This window comes from Esox lucius, chromosome 17 (assembly GCF_011004845.1).
Source record: "Esox lucius isolate fEsoLuc1 chromosome 17, fEsoLuc1.pri, whole genome shotgun sequence".
In the NCBI taxonomy this organism is placed as follows: domain Eukaryota; kingdom Metazoa; phylum Chordata; class Actinopteri; order Esociformes; family Esocidae; genus Esox; species Esox lucius.
In genome coordinates, this window is record NC_047585.1 from 4117247 (window position 1) to 4143506 (window position 26260).

The 26260-nt window shown below is 40.0% G+C and overlaps 1 protein-coding gene across 4 annotated transcripts in view; it reads left to right on the forward strand.

The window, feature by feature from the left end:
• The window catches only part of mtss1 (MTSS I-BAR domain containing 1), a 104716-nt gene that overhangs the window by 25477 nt on the left and 52979 nt on the right, over positions 1-26260 (forward strand). For 3 of the 4 annotated variants that reach the window (XM_010903508.4, XM_010903509.4, XM_010903510.4), the window contains exons 2-3: positions 1809-1870; positions 4300-4373. The exons of the other annotated variant lie outside the window; for it this stretch is intronic. In XM_010903508.4, the coding sequence (XP_010901810.2) occupies positions 1809-1870; positions 4300-4373 (136 nt within the window). The remainder of the gene's footprint in view (positions 1-1808; positions 1871-4299; positions 4374-26260) is intronic. 4 annotated transcript variants of the gene reach the window in all.

A 26260-nucleotide genomic window follows, 5' to 3' on the forward strand; every position in this document is an offset into this window, starting at 1 on the left:
GACTGAATTTTTCAAACCCCCCCCACCAAACTCGATCTGTTCCAGTTTCCACTTCTTACTCTGTCCCCTTTAGGTTGCCATAGAAATGTAACCTCACATTGTAATTCAACTAAGTTTGCAGCCATGCATCTGGAGTAGAAAAGGATGTCAGCTCTGTTGATCGTTCCAACCAGCTGAAACACTGGTCCAACCAACTGATGCATCCATGAGTGGCTTGGTCTAAATTAGGGGTCGACCGATATGTTTTTTTCAGGGCCAATTCCGATATTGATTATTAGTGATGAAGACCGATATTTGGGTCAGATTTTTATTTCTGGTCAAAATGATTTTTTTACTGTCAATTTCTATTTCTAGATAGCAGAAAAGTTTAAACATGATATTCTGAAGAATACATTTCAGGGAGCTCTTAGCAGCATTTCTTGTGAACTGAAATTTCATATAGACCCATTTGGAGTGGACATCATGGATACGTCACTGAAGATTGGTTGTGGCAGAAAACTGCGGGAAGTGTTGGGAGACAGGCAAGCCAATCTTTGGACAGGAAAGATCTTTATGCTGTTGGATGTCAGAATCAGAATGCAAAAAAGGCCCTCATTTTTGTTTAATACTGTTTGAAGATAAATGCAGATGTTTATGGTTTGCAAGCCGTTAGACAGACTGGACTGATGAAATCATTCGGGCAGAATGCTCGTCTCTGCAGTGCTCATTTCATATCAGGCAGGGTTTTGTCAACTGTTTATCACACAGAGGCAAAATCAGTCATGTAATTATATTAAAGATTAATTAGCAACAGCAGCAAACACAAAGCTGGCATTCTCAGTAGGCTATTTCATAATGGTAAACACCATTGTCCAACGTTAGCAACATTAGGTAGCGTGGTGCTAACGTTTTATCATCAGTTATATCAGAAATGTTGTCTTAGTCAGATTTTTTTCCTGTAAAGTAAAATGTTTCTGTAGCTTTAACTTTTCTGTGGTGTAGCTATCTGCAGTAAAAGGGAATTTCAGAGTGCATTAGGCAGGGACATTTGCGTATCAGATGTGGCTGATTTATCATGTTTGCCCTATTAAACGAGGTCCGGAAAGACCACTTTCCAAAGTCTGTTTTTCTGCTAGTAGGCTACACCAAAACATTAGTTCAGATATTTTCCGTGGAGTAAATGTTAGTCCACAAAAATGTTTTACTGGATATTGTCCTCATAGAAAAAGATAATAATAAGAGGATTTTTTTTTTCACCATTCTTACCTCTTGTCTCAGCCATGCATCTCTGAGTTCTTTTTCCCACTTCTCTCTCACAAATATGACAGTGTTGATTGGTTAAACATCACAAGTAAATAGCCAATCTGGTAATTCTGCTGGCGGGACATTGAGCCATACAAACAGAAACCTTTTAGAGAGATGCGGCAGTTATATCAGACAAAATAAATTATTCCGATTATTATAAAAAGTATGAATATCGGATCCAATGATTGGTCAGACTGATAATCAGTCGACCCCTAGTCTAAAGTTGCAATGGTCAACAAATCAATTTCTTCATTAACAAAAATGTCCAGTACCAGCATCACTGCCTCAGATTATAGCTGAATCGTTGTGGCCAGGGACAGGGTTGCAATTCCTTGTTGCAGAAGTCGCAACACACCTAATAACTGTTCTTAGTCGTAATGTTTTTGGCAATTCTTTTTTTTTGGGATTGGCTTGAACTCAATTGTAACAATGAAAGTTTGCTGGTTGCTGCAAACATTAGATGATGAAATTAAGCTAATGATTGACGATTGTCTATCTACTGCCTATCTTCTGTTTGTTTGCAGGCTAGTTATCCAGCCTGGGAGGACTTTGTAACCAAAGGAGTAAAGCTGCAATCCCAGCTCAGGTAAGAGCCTGGCCTCTGGAACTGATCTTGTTTTTTTTTCCATTTATCATCAATGTGCGTCTGTGTGCATGAGTCAAAAAAGTAGAATAATCTCAGTTAGTTTTGAAATGACAAGAGTGTTTTGGATGACATGGAGCCCATATTGGCAGAAATTGCATGGGAGAATTCTTTTTTGTGTACCTGTTTTTTCTCAATCATGTCGCTTTTAAAAGCAGGGGCCAGAAAACTTGGAATGTATCTTTAACAAAAAGAAAATACCTGTTCCCTTCCAATGTTTTGCTCTAGTAGACTGCTAGACCTACTTGGAAATGTTGCAGGGTCAACATGTTCTGTCCACCGCGCCGCCTTTAGGGAGAAAACGGACAATTAGGATAACAATTTTCCCTTTGGCCCACTTGAACTGATAACCATCGCCAAGCCTACTTCACTCAATTAGTACTGGCATGAAGCTCTGAAACAGCCAGGGCACTGCCTCTCTTAACCAGCCTAGGAGTAAGAAGACTCACATGCTTGCTTGGTACCTCAGGCTAAAAATTCACTCCTGTATATTGAGATTCCTTGTTGGCCTGTACTCAAATGGTTTTCTTGTGTACCTGAGGATGTAATGTGATAGATTTAAAGAGTATGGCTTTATCCCGAAGTGCATTTTGGCTTAGTAGAATGTTTCACCGTATCTTGCTTTGACACTTGAGGTGCACAAGAAGTCCATACAATGCATTCATATGTTGATCTAGGATTAGTTTTTTTCTGGTGTTTATTTGCGATTTAAAGGAATTAACCTTAATGAGCTGAATTCATACATGACCAACTGTCATCCTGCAACATTGTCAGCTCATTGCTATTCACATCACAATGTTTCCACTGGGCAAACTTACTGACGATTGACTACATATAGTTTTCCACCCATCCATCACGGGGTACAGAAAGAACCCCCCCCCCTCCCCTTTTTGCATCTGATGGTCTTTCACAGGCATATCACCTGATACCCTGGACCTCATGGGTACTACCACACAGCTCTTCACTGAACATTACAGGGGCCTCCACAATAGGGCCATTGATGCTCTGTCTCCTCCCATTGCAGTCTGAACACTGGCTTCTGAGAGCCACTGTGTTATAACTGTCTCTGCAGGCCTTTCTGAGCAGGCCTGTCCATGCCATGAGTCATAAAACCCAGGCCAGCCCAAGAAAGCCAGAAAGTAGCACCACTAGGCTGGACACCAGGGCTCTAAGCTTTATCATTTGGGTTTGCATATGGATAAAACGTGCATTTCCCTTTTTGAAACATTTGCAACAGATTAGTTAACACAGTAAGATAATACAATAAAATGCTGTACTTGCTAGGGACGCAGATCTCAGTGCAGTGTCTACATTATGTCCAAATTCTACTTGCTGAATTGCACAAACTAAAAATTGGTCTGGGATGTAGTCATAAAATGGTTTACCTAACTAATTACTGACAAACTAGTGATCAAACAGTTGCTGTCTCACCAGCTGTGACTAATGATGACAGTAACTGTTTGTCTTTGGCTTGTCTTACTTAGATTATAAATAATTTTATTATTGCATGATGAACTGTAGAATTCTGGTGTTGTTTGTTCTTATTACTAAAGTACTTATATGAATTAATTACAGCAATAGTTTCAATATAATATTTCAGTTGTATATTCTTTTGATTATTTCATTAGAGTAACTCATTTCATTTCTGCTAACGCTTCACCCTATGCACTTGTGGAGATCTGCAAGGGTTTGACAGGTGTACATCATTTGTTAATAGCTCCACCCTGGTATGATATGGCAACTGGAACTTTGACTACTCAATACAATGGATTAGCGTCATGAAGGCAACTTTAGAGATTCGGCAGCAGCATCAACCTTCGGTTTTCGTGTTTTGCCTTCAAAATAAAAGCCTGCAATGGTTTGTGTATTGTTTATATTTTCAAAGGAAAAATGATATGGGGTCAAATATAAATTAAACAAATTACTATTTAACTCATACATTATAAGGTAAAGAATATAAGATGGAGCACATTGAGAAATGGTTAGAGCTTAAGTTAACGTAGAGAACCTTTCTAATATAAAGAGAATAAATTGCTTTTGCTCATTGAGGATTATTTATATCAGAATAACTCAATTCATCATCTGAATAATCTACACAATACTTGATTACCAAAATAATCATTAGTGACAGCCCTGGAGTAAATAGTATTATGAGTGGAGGGATTAAACTGATACAATTACGGATAGAAGTATGATGACATCGGCACACCCCTAGGAATAAAGCTAGGTGTAAACTGATTTAATTCTGATGCTATAATGTTTTATCTGAAACATCGTTAGGCTTTATCAAAAGCTGGTTTTAGTGTATACACCAGTGGTTAGTAGTTCATAAATGGAGGGTTTGTCATTGTTTTTGTTTGGTTTACTTTCAGGACAACTATCATCGTCACAGGCTCTTTCCTGGATGCCTTTCAGAAGGTGGCAGATATGGCAACCGGAACAAGAGGTAAAATCACACACTGTTTTTTTCATGCTGACTTGATACTACAATAAATTGTCCCACATGGGGCAGTGTAAAATTGTATGCACTCAGAACTGTTAAGTTGCCCTGGATAAGAGCATATAATTACTTCAAGGTAGATCATGTACACATCTACTTTGTCAAAGAGAAGTCCACTGTTATTGTTATTAGTCAGCTGTTATTCTCATTTTGGCTACAGATGACATGAATTGCTCTCAAACTTAATGCAGGCAGATCAGTCAATTATTTGGATGAGAATAAGCAGCTACTGAGTCTGAGCCTATCGGCCAGGTGTTTGCCTGTTACTAACAAGTGCAACACAGTGGTCAGATGAACAGTAGAGTAAAAGTGGCCCACATGCACTGACAACAGAGACCACTGTAGGGCAGATCTGAGGATCCTCAGGACTTTCTGGATTGTTCTTACACTTGGGCTTGTATGCATGCTTGTTTACGTCTTGTATCCTTTCAGTTAAGAATGTGAAACTTAAGCGCGTTATCGTTTTATGCTACCTGCTGGGGTACTGTAACCGGACTACCCATTCTCTCTCTAGAGATCAAGTGGCACAATACATTTTTAATGTAGTAATCACACTAGAGAGCGTTTACATTGCTGTAATACAACATACATCGTATTAATTTGTTCCCGATTGAAATGTTCAAAGGGACAGTTTCTTTCTCTCTGATGCAATTTTCTGCTAAGGATTAACACACGAGAGCCGGCATCGTTACGACACTCTTTGTGGAGGAAAATCCTTCCACCAGCTGTTCTGATCCTTGGTTACCACACTACCACGTCAGATACTTAGCCTGAAACCTGCATTCACAATTTACAACTTGCTCTTTGCACTCGATCAACAAACTGCACAACAAAGCTACTGCAGGCGTCCTTAGCCCGGTCTCTTTATCCACCATGTGAACAAAGACTGGTAATACCACCTCTTTCCACCTGAGATAGTGTTACCCCTGCTCCTCATCTCCAGTTTGATGGGACAGGCAGAAAAAAGGACTATCAATTTTCCCTATTGTACTCTATGATCCTAGCCTTCCACTACTGTGTTTCACTATAAGTGACTTTGGCAGCTGCTGTTTTTTTTTTTTCCAGAGTGGAATTATCATTGTATTAAGCTGTTTTGTTATAGCTCCTCTTAAGAATATGTTACTGCACGCTCTGCCTGTTTTCCTAACAACGATGTTGAAGACTTAACAAACAAATGCAAATCGGCGCACATCGTTCTTGCCTCAAAACACAGTGCTTTGTCCTTTGCATGCGTTCACACAGTGCTGTTGCTGTTTAGAGATGAGGCTTTGGGCTCCTGTCATCAATTCCAATGGGAAAGATTGTGCTCAGGAAAACAGTGTTTAAGCAACGTCTACATTCTGCACGACCAAACTCAGTGGTTGTATAGGATTCTTCTAGTGTGTGTACACAAAGCAGTGTCTTCACCTGTTCAAACCGGACACTGTGTCAACATTTCAATGGCGTTAGAATGGATTCCTAGAAGCAGAGTTCATACCCAGTTGAAAAATTATATGTTGAGGTTGAACCTTCTAAAAACCTATACTAGATTAGATTTTTTTGTTTGGAAGAATATGCTTAGTTTTAGATTTATTTTATTTTGGTGATTTTGAGGGTGCTTTTATACCTTTTGTTATCATTTGATTTGGAAATAACTATGTTCTGCAACTCTGTGATTCTCTGTTATGTTTCACCTTTCAGGAGGTAAATTCAAACCATTAAAAAAGGTGTGGCCGATTGACATGGAACTTTGTGCTTCACCTTTGGTCTTTCACTGTTGTTTGTATGTTTTTATCCAGGCCAGGTTTTTGGTCTTTCACCGTTGTTTGTATATTTCTATCCTAGCCATTTTGTGTGCTGCTGTGGACCTGGCATTGGCCATGTTGTTCGTTTCTGTAGTTAGACCAAATGGCATATTGCCATAAATAGTATGTCAACGCAAAGAGGGTAATCTTCCTCTTTGCCTTGGACTCTGGACATTTTGGTGACACACCCAAGGAAATGAAACTATGCTTTTTAGTTTTGTTTTTTTTGTCTTTCACAGTTGTTTGTATGTTTCTATCCTGGCCATGTTTTTGATCTTTCAGCGTTGTTTGTATATTTCTATCCTAGCATATTTTTTTTTGTGTGCTGCTGTCGACCTGGCATTGGCCATGTTGTTCGTTTCTGTAGTTAGACCTAATGGTATCTTGCCATAAATAGTATGTCAATGCAAAAGAGGGCAATCTTCCTCTTTGCCTCTGACTCTGGACATTTTGGTGACACACCCAAGGAACTGAAACAAGAGGTTGAATAAGTTTCGCTTAGATATGTTTTGATGTAAGATGTTGATGTGCTGTTTAATCAAGATCAGTTCTGTGTATTTATCAAGAGGCCATTGACCTTTCCTCATTCTCTTTCTCAACCTTGAATGCTCAGCAATAGTCCTTGAGTAATTTGTTTTGCCCCTCTGGTCACATGATCATCCATCTGAAATCTAATTCCAGAGGAAAAGTTCCAACTTGATAGTCAATCAGTGGTTTGGCAGGCAAAATAAGGGTGACATCAGATTCAAATAGCCTATTGAAACAGAAGTGCTAACTGCATTTTGTTGTACTGTACTTCTACTGTTCAATGACAAAGTTGAATCCAAACTAATGTAAAGTTTATCACTCTCCTTAAACACCTGAACCTAACTTTGACTGGTGATCACTTTTAGACTAGTGTTTTTGGAGGTGCTTTGCAACAAGGTTGGTCATGTGACTGAGCGGCTCTTTAAATAAGGGATGTATGTATTAAAATTATATATTACAATTAATGAAACAAAATGTATCTGATGTAGCATGGAAACGCGAGAATAGCTAGTTACTAGTCTAAATTCTAGTCTAGTTCTGATCACTGTACTACTAGCTGGACTAGTAAACAAAGCAAACAGCATGTACAGACGGCTACATAATTACCTTTGCAGCTCTCTGCTTTATCTTCTGAAAATTAGCTAGTTAACCAAATTGGCCAATAGTTTTTGTCAGGTAATTAGTTTTAGCCAATTACTAACAACAGTACAGGGTTATTTTTGGCAGCTAGCATTGTCCTAGCTGGCAAGCTGCTGTTATTAGAATCTGGCAGTGCCAGGTGTAGCAAAACCTGCGAACATTGTCTGCTGCTTAGATGTAGTCAGTAACTATAGCCATGTTTGGTCTGTCTGTATAGCTAGCCAAATTAATATATATATATATATATATATATATATATATATATATATATATATATATATATATATATATATATATATATATATATATATATATATATATATATATATATATATATATATATATATATATATATATATATATATATATATATATATATATATATGGCAGTTACTAACAACAGTGTGAAGTTAGCTAGGTAGTTAGCGTTTTAGCTAACTTTACTTGCTTATTTTACTGGAGAATTGCCACATCAGCATCACACTTTAATGCATTTTTCTCCTTGTGTTCCATCTCTCGTGGATAGGCAGCCGTGCCAATGTTCACATGTTTTTGAACGGCATTTATCTGGCTCTCTTAGCAGATTAGCTTTTTTTAATCTGAACTGTTTTTTCTTAGGTACTGTTAGGTTCTGAACTAAAAATATTTTCAAAATTGACTAGCGTCTTTCGCTGCTTGATCCAGAAAATGAAAGTTTTTCCTGTCACTGCACGAGTCAACCACTTTTTTCCTTAGCAGCGGTGCACTGTATACCAGAGATGGGGACAAGTCACACATGGTCAAGTCCAAGCAAGTCTCAAGTCTTAACCATCAAGTCTCGAGTCAGGTCTCAAGTCACAGTTCAGATAAACAAAGCAGTCAAGTCAAGTCAAGGGTTCACCCTAAGCAAGTCAAGTCGAGTCCTTATAAGTTTCAAGTCAAGTCAAGTCACAGTACTAAAGAGATGAACACACACACTGTCCTCTGTTTCTGACGTGCGCTTGGTGCGAAGCTCGATTTCAAAATCAAATATTTTTCTCCTCCGCGGTACAATTTTTTGGGGGGACGAAGCGGAGGGATCTTGAATCAGCCTGAAGGGGTTGTATTCGCTATAACAACCGCCTCGCTATACCTTATCCCGCTTATTACATGGCTACCTACCAAATAAATCAATAATTTGACACAAAATATTGATTTCAAAAGGAATTTATTGATTTAAAAACGATTGTATTGCTTCGTCTAAAGAAAATAGTCCGTTCCGTCTCTGGTTAGAATCCTGCTGCGTCCATAGCAACGCGCTGTTTTTAATGGCAACGGTCTGTTATCAAGAAATAACACGCATTCTGCACTGGAATTCAGCCAATCCATGTAATAAGGGCTAATAATAACAACCTTATAAACTAATTATTGTGACTGGAAAACTGCCTAATATGTAATTACGCTGTAATTATTCTTGTCTGTATGAGTGAAAAACTGTTTAGGTGCTAGTAATCACATCGGCGCCTCCATGTTAGCCTTTCATGCAGTAAAGTTAACTGTTATGGTGTAAGCACAATGCTTTTTAGTTTCCACACGCAGTCCACAAACACTTGAACATGCGCACATTTAATACAGACATTATGGCCTACGTGTAATAATATACATGCCCGCTCATTTTAAGATGCCCATCAACATTAAAATGCAGGCTATGCCACTGTTATAGTCAAATTCTCTTACATCTATTTACCAGATGTATTCTGTAATGATACACATTTCTAACAAGAAAAAATTTTATAAAATATGCAACCAAGGCCAAATTATGACAAACAAAAGATTAATCCATTACTTAATCGTTATAGATCTTAGTGAAACTTAATATAAAGAGATTACTTTCTTACCTTTCCTTGTGGTTCTTAAAATGACGAATGAAATTTGACGTTGTTGCATATTTTGCATCTGGCAAATCTTTTTTTATTCACACGGTCCAGTTCAAAGTCCTTGTATCCAAACGATACTATTTGTGGAGCTCAACTAACGTTACTGTCTGCCATGTTTGGCGCGGTTTGAATTGTGCAGCGTTAAAGGCACATACGCTGATTAGTGCTGCCGATGTCACAAATTATAAAATAATTTTATTGCTGTTTGTTCATTATAAGTTCAAGTCATTGTCGAGTTTTTCACTTCAAGTCAAGTCAAGTCCCAAGTAACTTGTTCTCAAGTCAAAGTCAGGTCAAGTCATTTTCATACTTTAATCAAGCAAGTCACAAGTCCTGAAAATTGTGACTCGAGTCAGACTCGAGTCAAGTCATGTGACTCGAGTCCCCCACCTCTGCTGTATACAGAGGTTTTTCAGATGCAGGCCTGGGTCCAACTGATATGATAGGTATTAATCCACTATATAGATTAAAAGAACAGCAATATGTTAATACAAAAAACGTACGTACTTTAATAGTAAAGCCAAGTTTTGGCAAGAGTTAATACAGGGAAGCCATTTCCATCTTTTTTGGAGAATAAGCTGGTCAGCTATGTTCCCGCTAGTTGACATAGTTGCACTACAACACAACCTCATTGAAGGATACTGTAAAACACTTATGGTCTTTGATTGATAACCGCTAAATATGTAACAGATTTGTTGTAATAATGTAGTGCTATTCTTATTTACTTTTCTCAGTTGTTTGTGCGTTCCTATGAACACTCCATCCTCAATCATGGCCATGCCTCACTTGGTTGGCCTGAGGCTGCTATTCCAGAGACTAGAGGGACATCATGTCTAAATGCATGGAAGGTCAATAATACAGCTCTAATAAATGTAAAGGCTGCCTAAAGGGGTAAATAGTCCACTCTTCATGAAATATTGACCATATTATGGTTGTATAATAAAATATTGATTCTATTAACACATTGTATAGAGACAACCTCAGCTGAATCAGCATTTGTAAGTTTGTGTTAAGTCATATTGAATGTTACCGTTTTGTGTGTTTTAATTGCATTGAATAAATAAACAACCTCCCATTGTAAAGATCCACTTACATTTTTATACAGTGATCAGACTCATATTTTTTATTGTGTTACAGAACATTTTTGTCACATTTCGTGGAGTTATCACCTGCATAGACTACAGTGCTGTAGGTAAATGTGTCCGAAAATGTTAGAAAACACTTAAAAACGCATAATGTCCTTCACTAATTTTCTTTCTCCACTTGCCAATCATTCCAAATTTGAAAATCCACCATTTTGTTTTAACCTACAGTGAGTGATCCCCTGCAGATGTATGTTTTGTATATTTACCCACTGACAAAGAAATGATTAGTCTATAATTTTAATAGTAGGTTTATTTGAACAGTGAGAGACAGAATAACAAAAAAATCCAGAAAAACACATCAAAAATGTTATGAATTGATTTGCATTTTAATGAGTGAAATAAGTATTTGCTCCCCTCTCAATCAGAGCTGAGATAAAGGAAGTGCTCCTAATCTCAGCTTGTTACTTGTATAAACGACATCTGTCCACAGAAGCAATCAGTTTTTCAGATTCCAAACTCTCCTCCATGGCCTAGACCAAAGAGCTGTCCAAGGATGTCTGTGACAAGATTGTAGATCTACACAAGGCTGGAATGGGCTACAAGACCATCGCCAAGCAGCTCGGTGAGAAGGTGACAACAGTTGGTGTGATTATTTGCAAATGGAAGAAACACAATAGAACTGTCAATTTCCCTCAGTCTGGGGCTCCATGCAAGATCTCACCTTGTGGAGTTGCAATGATCATGAGAGCAGTGAGAAATCAGCCCAGAATTACACGGTAGGATCTTGTCAATGATCCCAAGGCAGCTGGGACCATAGTCACCAAGAAAACAATTGGTAACACACTACGCCGTGAAGGACTGAAATCCTGCAGCGCCCACAAGGCCCCCCCTGCTCAAGAAAGCCCATGTACAGGCCCGTCTGAAGTTTGCCAGTGAACAGATGAATGATTCAGAGGAGAACTGGGTGAAAGTGTTGTCCTCCTCCAGAAACACGCCGTGTTTGGAGGAGGAGGAGGAATGCTGCATATGACCCCAAGAACACCATCCCCATCGTCAAACATGGAGGTGGAAACATTATGCTTTGGGGGTGTTTTTCTGCTGAGGGGACAGGACAACTTCACTGCATCAAAGGGACGATGGACAGGGCCATGTACCGTTAAATCGTGGGTGAGAACCTCCTCCCCTCAGCCAGGGCATTCCAGCATGACAATGACCCAAAACACACTGCCAAGGCAACAAAGGAGTGGCTCAAGAAGTATCGTGTTAAGGTCCTGGAGTGGCCTAGCCAGTCTCCAGACCTTAATCCCATAGAAAATCTGTGGAGGGAGCTGAAGGTTTGTGTTGCCAAATGTCAGACTTGAAACTTTAATGACTTGGAGAAGATCTGCAAAAAGGAGTGGGACAAGATCCCTCCTGAGATGTGTTCAAACTTGGTGGCCAACAACAAGAAACGTCTGACCTCTGTGATTGCCAACAAGGGTTTTGCCACCAAGTACTTTAATTTACTCATTCAAATGCAAATAAATGTATAACATTTTTAACATGCATTTTTCTGGATTCTTTTGTTATTCTGTTTCTCACTGTTCAAATAAAACTACCATTAAAATTATAGACTGATTATTTCTTTGTCAGAGGGCAAGTGTACAAAATCAGCAGGGGATCAAATACATTTTTCATTTTTATATCATTCAAACATTTATTCATCACTTTGGAAACATTTTGCCACACTTCATAGATTCCACACACACACCCGCACACAGAGTAAGGCCGTGTATGGAAATGGTTGAGAAAATGTTGGGATGTTGTGTAAAATGGAAATAAAAACAGAATGCAAGGATGTGCGAATCATTTAAACTCTGTAGTATTTTCTATTGAATATAAAAAACATTTCAAATGTTAAAACTAAGGAATGTAATTGTTTCCTGAAAAATGTATGCCCTTTTTTTTTACCAGTTTGACTTTGATGGCACTCATGCACTGTTGTGGTAAAATTGTTGGACAAATGTTGGTCGTTTTACAAAGGCACTGACAACTTCCGCAAACAGTCCCTGACTAACCAGCAAACAGCACCTTGTCTGCATGACAGCTAAGCGGGTGGCTGACAACCCGTCATCAGGGCCTTTGACCATACTGGTCAGGAATTTGAATGCAGATGCCCATTGGGTGATTGCACGACTTATAACAACCACGTACATTGTAACTAAAACGGTCCAGCCATTCCCCTTGTTCCCCCGGAGATGTTAATATTAGTTAATATCCGTTAGTATCTTGTTTATAAGTGAAATGTTTTGTTGACTTTTTTACTTTTCACTTTCAAAACTACAGCAATAGTTCCCTGTGCTTACAATTAGAGTATTGTTAAAAGAGCTGATAAACATGCCCTTGTCACAACTTTTTTTTTAAAAAAAGTTGTTAAGTTGGTCTTTGATTTGATTTTAGTTCTAAATAGTTTTTAGGTCTTCAATATATTCTGCTACAGACAGCACAGCCCATCTCCACCCCCAATGGCAAACAGATCACAACTACGATAACAACCAAACGTTCAAATATAAATTTTTAAAGCGTTGTTGTGCCATAACCTTTAAATAAGCCTTTCACTGTGAATATGTAGCAGTTGATGCTTGGCACGTGATTAATACAGTTGCCTTTGCTTTCATTTTAACCCCACTTTCACTGAAGCTGCTCATCCCATCCTGCCTTTTATCCATTTCTCAGGAACTCCATCATCCTTGGTAACAAACAAGCAAATTCAGGGCAAACCCTCCCTGTTTCGACCGTGTAGTTACCTACTAACTTGAACCCTGCCAAATGGCTTGATGGTCCATCTCCAATCCTTACCTGATCCCTGTCAAAAGACATGATGGTCCATCTGCAATATTGACCTTAATCCTGTTAGATAATGTGATGGTCCATCTCCAATACTGACCCTGTCAAAAGACACATCTGGTACCTTTATCTCTGTCATTGTTTGAGGTGCAACATTAGGTTTTAATCACTGTGGTGTCGTTTATCAGCATTTGGAATGCAACCTCAATTTAATACGTTTTCAGAGTTAATATTGTTATACAGTTGTGCTTAAAAGGTTGCATGCCCTTGGACAATTGGTAATATATGTACCGTTTGTAAAGAAAAGTTTTATTTCTTATGGGATTCTAATTCAACTGTAGGTCATAACAGAATGGCACAATCATAAAACAAAACATGGCAACAAAGAAAAAAATGAACTGACCCCTGCTCAAAAGTCTGCGTACCCTTAGTTCTAAATACTGTGTATTGCCCCCTTTAGTATCAATGACAGCGTGCCATCTTTTGTAATTGTTGTCTATGAGGCCCCAAATTCTTGCAGGTGGTAAAGCTGCCTATTCGTCTTGGCAAAATGCCTCCAGGTCATTTTGGTTGTCTTGCATGAACCGCACATTTGACATCTTCCCAGAGTGGCTCGATGATATCAAGGTCAGGAGACTGTGATGGCCACTCCAGAACCTTCACCTTTTTCTGCTGTAACCACTGGAGGGTCAACCTGGCCTTGTGCTTAGGATCATTGTCGAGCTGGAAAGTCCAAGAGCGTCCAATGCGCAGCTTTCGTGCAGAAGAATGCAAATGATTCCCTGTGCCTTTAGAGCTCATACAGCCCCAAAACATCAGTGAGCCAACCAGTATGCTTTACAGTGGGGATGGTATTCTGTTCACTATAGGCCTTGTTTATCCCTCTCCAAACATAGCTCTTATGGTTGTGACCATAAAGCTCTATTTTGATCTTGTCACTCCAAAATACAGGTTGCCATAAGCTGTGGGGTGTGTCAAGGTTGTTGTCAGGCATATTGTAACCAGGCTTTTTTTGTGGCTTTGGTGCAGTAAAGGCTTCTTTCTGGCAACTCGACCATGCAGCTCATTTTTGTTCAAGTATCGTCGTATTGTGCTCCTTGAAATAGGAACACAATCCGTCTTTTCCCAGAGCAGCCTCTATTTCTCCTGAGGTTAGTTCTGGGTTTTTCTTTTAATCCCGAACAGTTCTTCTGGCAGTTTTGGCTGCGATCTTTTTGGTTTACATGACCATGGCTTGGTATCAAGAGATCCCTGGATTTTCCCCTTCTTAATGTGGTTGAACAGTACTGACTTGCATTTGCAAGGCTTTAGATATCTTTTTGTATCCTTTTCCATTTTTATAATATTCCATTAACTTGTACCACAGGTTTTTTGACAGTTATTTTCTGCTCCCCATGGCTCAGTATCTAGCCTGCACCTGTGTGTCACCTTGTGTGTCTATAACAAGGCCAAGTATTGAAGGGTATTTAAATGTTTGATCAGGGCCATTTGGGTGATTTTAAAAAGGAGCCAAACACCTATGTGATAATAAATGGCTTCATATGATCACTATCCTTAAAAGGACTTTTTTTTTTTTGCATGATCAGTCATATTTTCAAAATCAATGCCAAAATGTCACAGTATCTGCCAGGGCATGCAAACTTATGAGCACGACTGTATACCACACACACCTCCTTGTCTTGTTGCCTTTAATAAATTATTATTCTCTGATTTACATAGTATTCATAATGTATTTCCCTGTGACCCAGTTGACTGTTTCTTCCCCTGTTTTAAAGGCCCTCCCTTTGGCGGAAGGCCTGTCGACCCGAAGGCCATTACCCCGGTTTCTCCTACACAGCATGGTAAAAAAAAATATGCGGAGGCCCACTTTGTAACACAGCGCCTTTATTTACCTTGGAACAGCCTTTATCACACAGGTCTGTTGTACATAGAACAGAAACTTCTCCTGTTGCTTCCATGTGTCACGCACAATGGGCAGGATGTTTTAAAAGTTAACAAATCAGTCCCATGTAAAGCTGCAACACCCACAATGCTTTGCGTTGAGCATCCAAGGCATTGGTTATATCGGTTTAGCATCATGCTGTGTTTCACAGAAGAACTACACTGCTCAAAAACATTAAGGGAATTTGTAAATCACTCATCGGGTCTTGATGAAGGAAATATATTAAAGATCAAAATCTTTATTGTACATTGTGTAATTTGTTGAGAACAAAATAACAGCAGTCGGTGGAAACCAAAATCACCAACCGATTGAGGGCTAGATTCAAACAAATACCGAAAAACTATTGAAATTACATGGTGTTCCAACTTGTGGATTTCATCACGTCAACTCATGTTACTCAGTAGTGTGGATGGCCCCCACGTGCCTATATGCACTCCCAACAATGCCTAAGCATGAGACGGCAATGGTGTCCTGGGGGATCTCCTCCCCGACCTGGATCAGGGAGCCTCTTGGCGGCATTGGATGCCCCGATACAAAACGCCTCAGATTTTAAATTGGATTCAGGTCTGGGGAACATGAGGGTCAGTCAATGGCATCAATGCCTTCGTCATCCTTGAACTGCCTACACACTCTGGCCACATGAGGCCGGGCATTGTCCTGCACCCGGAGGAACCCAGGGTTCACTGCACCTGCGTAAGATCTGATGATTTCAGCCCGGTACCTAACAGCATGTGGAGGTCCCGGTTTCAGCCCGGTTCCGTTGGCTAGCATGTGGAGGTCTGTGTGACCCTCCAAGGATATGCCTCCCCAGACCATCACTGACCCACCGCCAAACCAGTCATGCTGGATGATGTTGCAGGCAGCATAACGTTCACCACGGTGTCTCCAGACTTTCACGTCTGTCACATGCTCAGTGTGTACCTGTTCTCATCTATAAAGAGAATGTTGTGCCAATGGCGGTCCTGCCAATTCTGTTGTTCTCTTGCGAATGCCAATTGAGCTGCACAGTGCTGGGCTTTGAGTACAGGTCCTGCTAGAGCACATCATGCCATCCTCATTAAGTTTTTCTGACAGATTGGTCCGAAACGTGCACCCTATTAGTCCGCTGGGTAATTTTTTTGGGCACTGGCAGTGCTCCTCCTTTTCCTCCTCGCACAAAGGAGCAGATACAGGTCCTACTGCTGGGTTGACGCTCTTCTATCCCCCTGTACCTGCCCAGCTCTCCTTGTGTAACAGCCGTCTCCTGGTATCTCCTCCGTGTTCTTGAGACTGTACTGGGGACCCAGCAAACCTTCTTGCGACGGCATGTATGGATGTGCCATCCTGGAGGAGCTGGACTACATGCGCAACATGAATAGGCTGCAGGTACCGCCTCATGCTACCAGTAGTGACAAAAACTAGCAAAATGCAAAACTAGAGAAGAATCAGTCAGGAAGGATAAGGAGAGAGCAATTGCCTTTGGACACCACCTGCAAAACCATTCCCTTTTTGGGGGTTGTCTTGCTGTTGCCTCTAGTGCATTTGTCACTTTCAATTGCACAAAATAAGGGGAAATGAGCAGTGTGTGTACAAGCTAGTTTAAAGCTACTCATTGCTAAGTGGGCTTGTCTGTGCCAGTCAACGGCAGCGGAAAGCAGGTGTTCTAGGTAGCACACCTCTTCAGGAAGAGCATGGTCTGGCAGTTGACACCCCCAGGCCATCCTCCCCCTCATCTCCCCTTCCTCACTTACCTCCACTCTCACTCAGCTGTCCCATGATGGAGTGGGCTGGTGGCCTCTCTGAGAGCCAGCTGTCCCCTTTGCCACAACTTGGTGCTGGCTCCTGCGAACCCCCCTTAGCAGGGGTCCCTGATCTCCAGACATCCCTGGACACATTCCAGTGTGGGCTTGTGCGTATATGTTTATGTGCTTTCAGCTCAGTCTTCTCTTGGCCAACCCCCTCCCCTTTCCAAATGCACTGGAGCTTAGTATCCTAACAGTTGTCCCTGTTGCAATGACCCTTTGCTATACATATAATAGCTTTGGAATGCTGTTGTTTTTGTCTCAAATGTTTTTAACATGTTTAAAATAGTTTTGACAGTGTAATAATAGATTTGATCTTTGACCTCTTGTTCAACCGAATTGGTTACTTGAGTCTTAAGAGGTGGACCATGATGTTTCTGCTGTGGCATTACGGGCTCATTTTGTTTGTCATGCAGTGTGTTAAAATATATTGCCACTACACATATGGAAAGTGCTTTCTCTTTGTAATCCTGAGCCTGCCAATTTTTAGGCAACACTCACCATGCCTCGCTTTTCGCAGACAGCTAACAGGTAGTTCCTTCACACTACCAGATTTCTGTAGCATTCACACAACCCATTTATCCCAAGAAATCATGATTGTATGCTGTGTGGTTTTGTGGTCATAGTTTTGTTTTTGGCACAACAGGAAGAAAAACCTTTTGTGTGACATTTGTTTTGGGGTGTCATGTTTGCACTCAGGCTCATTTCATAACCATATGGGAGTCAAATCATAAATGCCAGGTGGATGGTTTTATTTGCTTTGAAGTTAAGTAATGCTGATGACTAATTGTTGCAATCGGTTTCCCCCATAATATGAAAGTACAGCTGTCATGCTTGATAATCAATTGTTGAGTTGAAGATTGATACATTGTTTTGTTGTGTATAGCTTTGCAAAAGGCTATCAGAGGTGAGGTCCAAGGTCACTATAATGGAGAAGTGAGTGGTTTCATACCAGTTGCATTTCCCATGTGTTGAATTCATACTTCTCACTGGTTTACAAATGCACTAAAACACTGCCTCCGATAGTGAACTGTTACCATGGAGCATGGAGTGCAGCTTTTTCATTTCCCCCTTTTAGGTAATGGGTCTGTCTTAAAAAGGTTGTATTTGCTTATTTATTGAAAATGTCCAGCTCAGGCTTTGTTGTAGTGCTAAATGTTTGCAGAAAGCATTGCAACAGGGATGTTTGTAATATGACATCCCCAATGTCAACCAAAGACATCCATGACTATAAAACAAAGACTAAAGAATCGACTGTATTTAAACATGGCATGATCAGAATCAACTGCCAGTGGCTGCTTTAATACAAAATGGGAGAAAACAATTTAGTTACATGTATGTTGTGTCAAATTAAAGATGTGTTCTTTAAAACTAAGTTAACTTGTAATTTATTTTTAGTTTTTGTGCTATATCTGTTAGAAATGTGTGAAAAAATATTATTTTGAGAATAGTCAGTAGCATCTACTGCAGCATTCTAGAATTCTGTTGGGGTCAAAAAGGGAGCGAATTATTATTTAACAAAATAATGTTTATTTCCTGTGTCAAAGGTTCCTGTGGGACATGTGCTCTCAGTAAACAAACTTGCATTGCTGCACCTCTGCTCCCTGCTCATGGCATTGAACCCTTGAAAAATCTGTTTAGGGAAGGGTTAACCTGATAGTCTAAACAAAAGAGAGAGTAGAATATATCTCTCCATATCGACAGTAAGTAGTGTGGAGTGAGCACAGCCCTCTACAGGATTATCCATCTTCTTGGATTGGTGATGATGACACACGTCCAAACACCTGATTGTTTTCTCTTCACATATCCCACCTTTTCTGCTCTTGTTTATATCGACTGGGACATCTATATTGAAGCAGTATGACTTCCCAACCCCCCTTTTTCATTTCTAGTGTCAGACAGTTCTTCAGTCTTAATACATCTAGAACAGGTTTTTTTGCTTGCCTCAGGGTTATATGGTAGGTTTCGACTGAGGGCTTCTCATCTTACGCTTGTGTGATCCAGTTGACTAGTGGAACACTGAGAAGTTTAGAGTATTTAATGGGTGAAGGGGGAAATTTCAGGCTGTGAGCTGGTTGTGTAATGCTCCAATGTAACTGCATTTATATGTTAGGGGTTTTATGTATTAAAATTAAAGATCAGAATGTTGGAGAACAAATAATATTTACGTAGTGTTATTACAGTGTGTGGTATAGGCACAATTTGTAATTCAGGTCGTTTGCCATTTTTAGAAGATTGTAGCAACTGATATATAATAGATAAAAAGAAAAGTCAATAAATTGGGCACAAATGTATCGTTCTCCATGACAACGACACAAAATGCCCAGCTAAGACAATGCTAGAGTGGCTTCAGAAAACAAGTCCATCCCCACCCACACAAAGCAGTTGGACAAAAACACATTATCTTTCTCACACACACTTCATGTAAAGAGCTCTGAAATGGACTTCCAGTCATATTTCCTCAACGGCTTGGACTCCATAGAAAGGAGAGTGCGTCACATTGAATGGCATAGTGTCGTTGAATGGCATAGTGAAAGCCCACCTTTGAACATCTGTGGGGGGACCTGAAGGTCCCCCTTCAATGATGCTCCTTTTCAGTGCTTGAGGGTATCTAATGCTGCATTTCCACTGGTGCTTTACCCCAGTACCAGGGCTACACTGGTGACTTATGCTGCCTCTAAACTTTCCTGTTTGGACTATGTTTGGGACCAAGGACTTGAGGGACTACGATGGGCAGTGAAGAATAAACTATCAATGTGATTTGGTTTTCTGGTTATGATAAATAAAAGGCAATTTTTTTATGGTAGTAAAATAAACAACGCCATGCTCAGTTTGTTTATAACACAGCTTTTGCACTTGAGTAATACAACTAATTTCTTCCTCAAACTACATTAATTATTGAGTTTAATTACTTAGTTTTGACAATACTTATTAAGCTATCTACCTTTGGGGTAATTTTGTATTGTTATAGGTTCTGCAGGCAATGTATTAGTCTCAGCTCTACGTTTTTCTATGGTATCGTACCACCTTTGGTAATTTTAACTCTTTCTGTTGTGAGTCTTTCCTTTATCTTATTTATCAGGCATCTGTCGGTTAGATCGGATGAAAACCATTACCAGAAGCCTGAGACTAATCAAATGATACATATAGCTATTGAAATAGCACAGCATGTGGCGAACCCCAAGTCCTAAAGTCCGGGGCTTGGCACCAAGTGAGAGCCAGGCTACTCAGACACAGCCTTGTTGCTGACTGGCGCTGGCATGTGTCAATGGAAATAAAAAAAATTGGACTTTAGGGTAAAACATATGTGCCAGGCATAAATGGAAGTAAGGAGAATCTGTCCAAATCTAAGTGTTCGAGGTTGGTGGCGTGTTTCTCCTAAGTGCTGTAAAAAGGCTTTTAATACTTAAAGTACCAGTCAAAGGTTTGGACACACCTACTCATTCCAGGGTATTTCTTTAGGTTTATTATTCTCCACATTGTTAAATAATAGTGAAGACATGAACTATGAATTTACACATGGAACCATGTAGTAACCAAAATGTAAAAAATAAAAAAGTAGCCTTCCTTTCCCTTGATGACAGCTGTGTACACCCTTGGCATTTTCTCAACCAGCTTTTTAGAGTGCGGTGTTCAACCCAATGTATCTGTTGTGGGTCTTCTAGAAGGACAACAATCCCAAACACACATCAGTAGCACCCTGGAACAGGCGAGATGAAACAATGGACTATTTTAATCTTTGTTGCCATGTTTTGTGTTATGATTGTGCCATTCTGTTATGACCTGCAGTTGAATGTGAATTTTGCCTGCTCACTCATGTTTTCTTTAGAAATGGCACATATATTACCAATTCTCCAAGGGTATGCAAACTTTTTAGCACAACTGTAATGCTACCAGAAGCATTATTTTGGCAGTTGTACAATCAGTGTAACCAAGTACAAGGGTGTCTTTAACTTTGTCAATAACCATTTGTCTTTATTTTTGTTTGTCTTTATCTACCGTTTTTCTTTATCTTTGTCTTTGATAATACAGTGTCTTTATTTTCTAAATCTTTTTTTTACATTGCATTGAAAGTTGCAATAAGTTTGTAAACAAGCATTTAAGAATATATATTTGAAATGAAATGAAAAGTCATGGCGTAAGCGTTTTTTTTTTTTTTTGCTGCACTGGCTGACATGATACCATGCATACATAAGACAAGGAGAAAATCCTCATATCAATGTTCATGTTCAATACATTTACATTACATTTAAGATGAACCATCTCCAATTGAAAATCTCTGAAATCTAGATGAGTCAAATTTGAAACACTGTGGAGACATTTGTGAATCACAGCATGGCATGATCCCAAAGCCACCCACCTCCACGGCACAACGCTGTCTGGGTAAACTGAGTAGGTGTGAACAGAGTCCAGCTCTTGTGCTGAGACACTGTGTGCCTTTGTGCTGTGGGGAGATGTTGGCACAAGTTATTCTGGGTTTTGTCCAAGAGTGAGGCCGAACACGGCTCGGTTTGAGTTGGGTCTTGTTCAGGGTTTTTGGCCTATAGAAGACCTCCTATAATTTGATACATTTGAAACCACTTTTGGACTAAGCGGTCCAGGAAAAGCTGGGTCATGTTTTCGCAGGCATTAGCCTCATCTGGAGCATGAGCTCACAACTTTTATCTCCTATTGTGGCCTCTGGCTGAGCAACACCGTCTGACGCACGCGATGAGTTCGTTTGAAACATCAAACACCAGTCCACTATCCAAGGAGGATTAGTTTCAAAGGGCTCAAGCCTCACAGCAGACCACTGTCATTCTGCCTTATGTGACCTTTTTTCCAGGTGGTGCAGACTAGTTAGTTTGACGGGGTTGTCTATCTTTGGCATTCCCTGGAGAGATGCCAGGTGGAGTAAGTTCACCATGGATGGTTCCCCTCGGCATGTGTTTGAGAGGAAAGCTGCGGGGGCAGGGAAGGAAATGTGACGCGCACTCCTTTCTATGGAGTCCAAGCCGTTGAGGAAATATGACTGGAAGTCCATTTCAGAGCTCTTTACATGAAGTGTGTGTGAGAAAGATAATGTGTATTTATCCAACTGCTTTGTGTGGGTGGGGATGGGGTGGATTGCAAGTGCCTCTCGCTAAAGTTAACATGACCGTCTTGCATGATAACCCGACAGGTGAGGAAGTTGTTCCACAAACAGAGTTGGTATCGTTTCCTGACTACAGTGGACATACACTCTGCCCCTCCCACTTTCCACTGACCGACCCCCAAACGACATAGCCCTGTTGCTAAATGCAGAAAAATCTGTTGTATGGCATGACCACATTAACATACTGCCATGTCCCACTGAAAAGCTTCTCAATGTCAGCGCAACTGCATTTTAGCTGCTTCTTCTGAGAATATGGCTCAGCCAAGAAGCCTTGTGAATGTTTTTCATGGTCTTTTTTTTTTCATTATTATACACATGAGTCCGCCCAATCCGCTTTGATACTGTAGTGTATTACCCAGCCTCAGATTTTGATTTGGACAGATGGCCGCTGATGTATTTGGACTGATTTTATGCTAACAAATTCTCTGCAGGCTGATGAATAGCTCAGGTCAAACTGGTGGGTGTTCTGCCTTATAACTATCCTCTCCCCCGTTTTTTATTGGGTAACTCAAGTTGATTTTCAACTTGGTTTGTTGTGAGGGTTCTCATTGAAGTGATTATACTGTTAACGTCAAAACAGCTTCATATCTTTCAGTCAGACATTCACTGTTTGCCATACGTAGTTGAGTGTTTAGCCAAAAAACCTGTATGATATATCTCTTTGGAACTGCAGGGCATTAATCACATTTGGCAAGTGCAAATACCTGATGAGCTAGACGTTGTCACTCTGGCACGACTCCACACATTCTGAGAGATTTATCACCATCTCAGTGGCATCTGTTTCAAGCTCTCGTTTGCTATTGTGCCACTTTTATTGTGATGTGTCAGGTTGGAGAGAAACAAGCAAGACCGCTAAGAAATATGTAACAGACAACACTTCGGATTTGCTTATATAGCAGCATTAATTTGTGTAGAATGAAAGGAATGTGTCTGGGGAACTCACTGATCTTCAGCGTCTTTTTTACATGCACAGTTGTTGAGTCCACCAGCAGCTGTTTCTCTAACACAGGTCTTTTCTCAAAAATCTAACTCCATAACCTGTTGGAGGAACAAACTCTTCAACTCATAAAGACTAGAGTCTTTGGAACATGAGGATGGTTTTGTTGAATTTTTCCCTCGGCCTATCTATCAGTCCAAAGGCAAACGATATGTTGTTGCTGTCAGAATTGGTAAAAAGGGTTATGGAAGCACATTATTTCCACACATGAAATAGTGATTACTTCAAGGGAAAAAGAAGGGCGTAGACTTAAGTATTAGCTAAAGTGACTAATCCACCAGCTCTTGTAGTTCTATTTTCATTTTGCTTGTGTCCCTTTGAAGAAGGCAAACATTCAGGACGTTGGGCAAGTTTAAGTCATTGCTCAATGCCTAAGCCCTGTGGCCACACAAGGCATGGTTGACAATAACTCACTTCTGCCATGGTCAAGTATTTTCCTTCAAACATCAATTCATTATCCATTCATTATTGAATCTCTCATCCTAATGAATCAGATAAATTGTAGATCTGGATGTGAACTAGGTTAGAATGCCTCTCTAGGTTTGTGCTTCTCACCCTTGTAGTGGAGTCTGACATCTGTACCATCGTCTCAGTTAATAGTGCCCATGGATTACCCATACCAACCTTTTCATTATAGATGACAAGGATAACTTTGTATGATAACGAAGTGACGCACTCTGCCTCCCCCTCCCGTCATTAACATACATTAACATCATTAACATAATTCCACAATGTGGATTTCACAATTAGTACCTAAGTGGGTGAGATGATGTATTAAAAACATGAGTTCCTCTGAGTGCCATTAGGAAATTTGCCACATGCACATGGTCAAGTGATCATATTCCTTTTGTCGTTCCCCTGTTTTAAAATAGCTCTCTAAATAAAGTGACGGGAACAAATATTGTTGGCAGCTTTGGCCTTGATTAGATAATGCTTCCTATTATTGAAAAAGATATTGTCTCGGCTTCTATCTGCCTCACTGTCTTTCTAACTGCTCCATTGATATCCCACTCAATTTCTCGTCTTCTTTCTAAAAAGTGAACTGTTACAACCGGTAAGCTATGGTTCATTGTTAGCACCTGTAAAATACTGATCACAACCAAACTTTTTGGCACAGCTTTGGTAACCAGAGGGTAATGAGCTTATTGGTATACTTAGAACTGGGGAAAAAACAGGACATTAAATTAGTGTGATATCAAATGAGTGATGAAAATTAAGGAATACAGCGAGGGGAAAACATTATTTCGTCTCCTGCTGATTTTGTATGTTTGCCCACTGACAAAGAAATGATCAGTTTATCATTTTAATGGTAGGTTTATTTGAACAATGAGAGACAGAATAATGAAAGAATCCAGAAAAAGCATGTCAAATTTTTTTATTAATTGATTTGCATTTTAATGAGAAATAAGTATTTGCCCCCTCTGCCATCATAAAGATTTCTGGCTCCCAGGTGTCTTTTATACAGGTAACAAGCTGAGATTAGGAGCCCACTCTTAATGGGAGTGCTCCTAATCTCAGTTTGTTACCTGTATAAAAGACAACTGTCCATAGAAGCAATCAATCAATCAGATTATAAACTCTCCACCATGGCCAAGACCAAAGAGCTGTCCAAGGTACTCAAGCACAAGATTGTAGACCTACACAAGGCTGGAATGGGCTACAAGACCATCGCCAAGCAGCTTGGTGAGAAGGTGACAACAGTTGGTGCGATTATTTGCAAATGGAAGAAACACAATTGAACTGTCAATCTCCCTCAGTCTGGGGCTCCTTGCAAGATCTCACCTTGTGAAGTAGCAATGATCATGAGAGCAGTGAGGAATCCGCTCAGAACTACACAGGCGGATCTTGTCAATGATCTCAAGGCTGCTTTGACCATAGTCATCAAGAAAACAAAATCCTGCAGTGCCCGCACGGTCCCCCTGCTCAAGAAAGCACATGTAGCACAGGAGGAATGCTGCCTATGACCCCAAGAACACCATCCCCACCGTCAAACACGGAGGACGATGGACGGGGCCATGTACCGTCAAATCTTGGGTGAGAACCTCCTTCCCTCAGCCAGTGCATTGAAAGTGGGTCTTGGATGGGTATTCCAGCATGACAATGACCCAAAACACACAGTCAAGGCAACAAAGGAGTGGCTCAAGAAGAAGCACATTAAGTTCCTGGAGTGGCCTAGCCAGTCTTCAGACCTTAATCCCATAGAAAATTTGTTGAGGGAGCTGAAGGGTCGAGTTGCCAAATGTCACCTTAATGACATGGAGAAGATCTGCAAAAAGGAGTGGGACAAAATCCCTCATGAGATGTGTGCACACATCTGGTGGCCAACTAAAAGAAACGTCTGACCTCTGTGATTATATCTTTTTCAGGATTTTTTTCTTGAAATTATAGACTGATCATTTCTTTGTCAGTTGGCAAATGTTCAAAATCAGCAGGGGACCAAATAATTTTGTCCCTCACTGCTATGTGTACATTATGCGAAGTTAACATGCAATACTGCCTCAATGACTGTTTTGTCCACTCAATTTTGGGTTTGTTTATTTGAACCATACAAAATAATCCAGAAAGGGCTATGGTAGAGAAAGGGCTTGTTTGATGCAGACCCTCATTCATATCATGTCTGTCCTCCACCCCTGCCGCAGTTAATACCTCTGGGAACAATTTAGTGAAATTATAAATGGATGACTTAATGTACCATGTCAAGCACAAACGTGGATAATATCCACAGTTCAATCTGGTCTGACTCACGTGTTAATGGTTCAGAAACTGATTTACATTATTATTTAAGCCACCATAAAAGGCTGTTTGTTATGTAACCCCTCTAAAGTACTAGCATTGAGAGCTTCCCAAAAGAGGATTCAAGTGACCTGGAGATTATTGTCATTTAGTTTTGCTAAATTATTTTTATAGCGTGTGCATGTATTATATTCATACAATAATTACCACATTACAATTTAGGTTCCACAATTAAAGGAGCTATGTAAAGAATGTTTTGTGGAAGCTTATCAGTTTGCATTGAACACCACTCACGCACATCCCACTCATGCTTAAGTTTTATTTTCAGTTTGCCCATCAGCTTCATAAAGCTGGAAATTATATAATATATTTAATATAATATCATTTTCACAGGTTTTAGATGGTACAATGATTCCCTACACTGTCCAGTGCTTGCTTTTTCACATTAACAGATATTCAGTGGACTGTGTAGAATTTTGGCAAACAGAA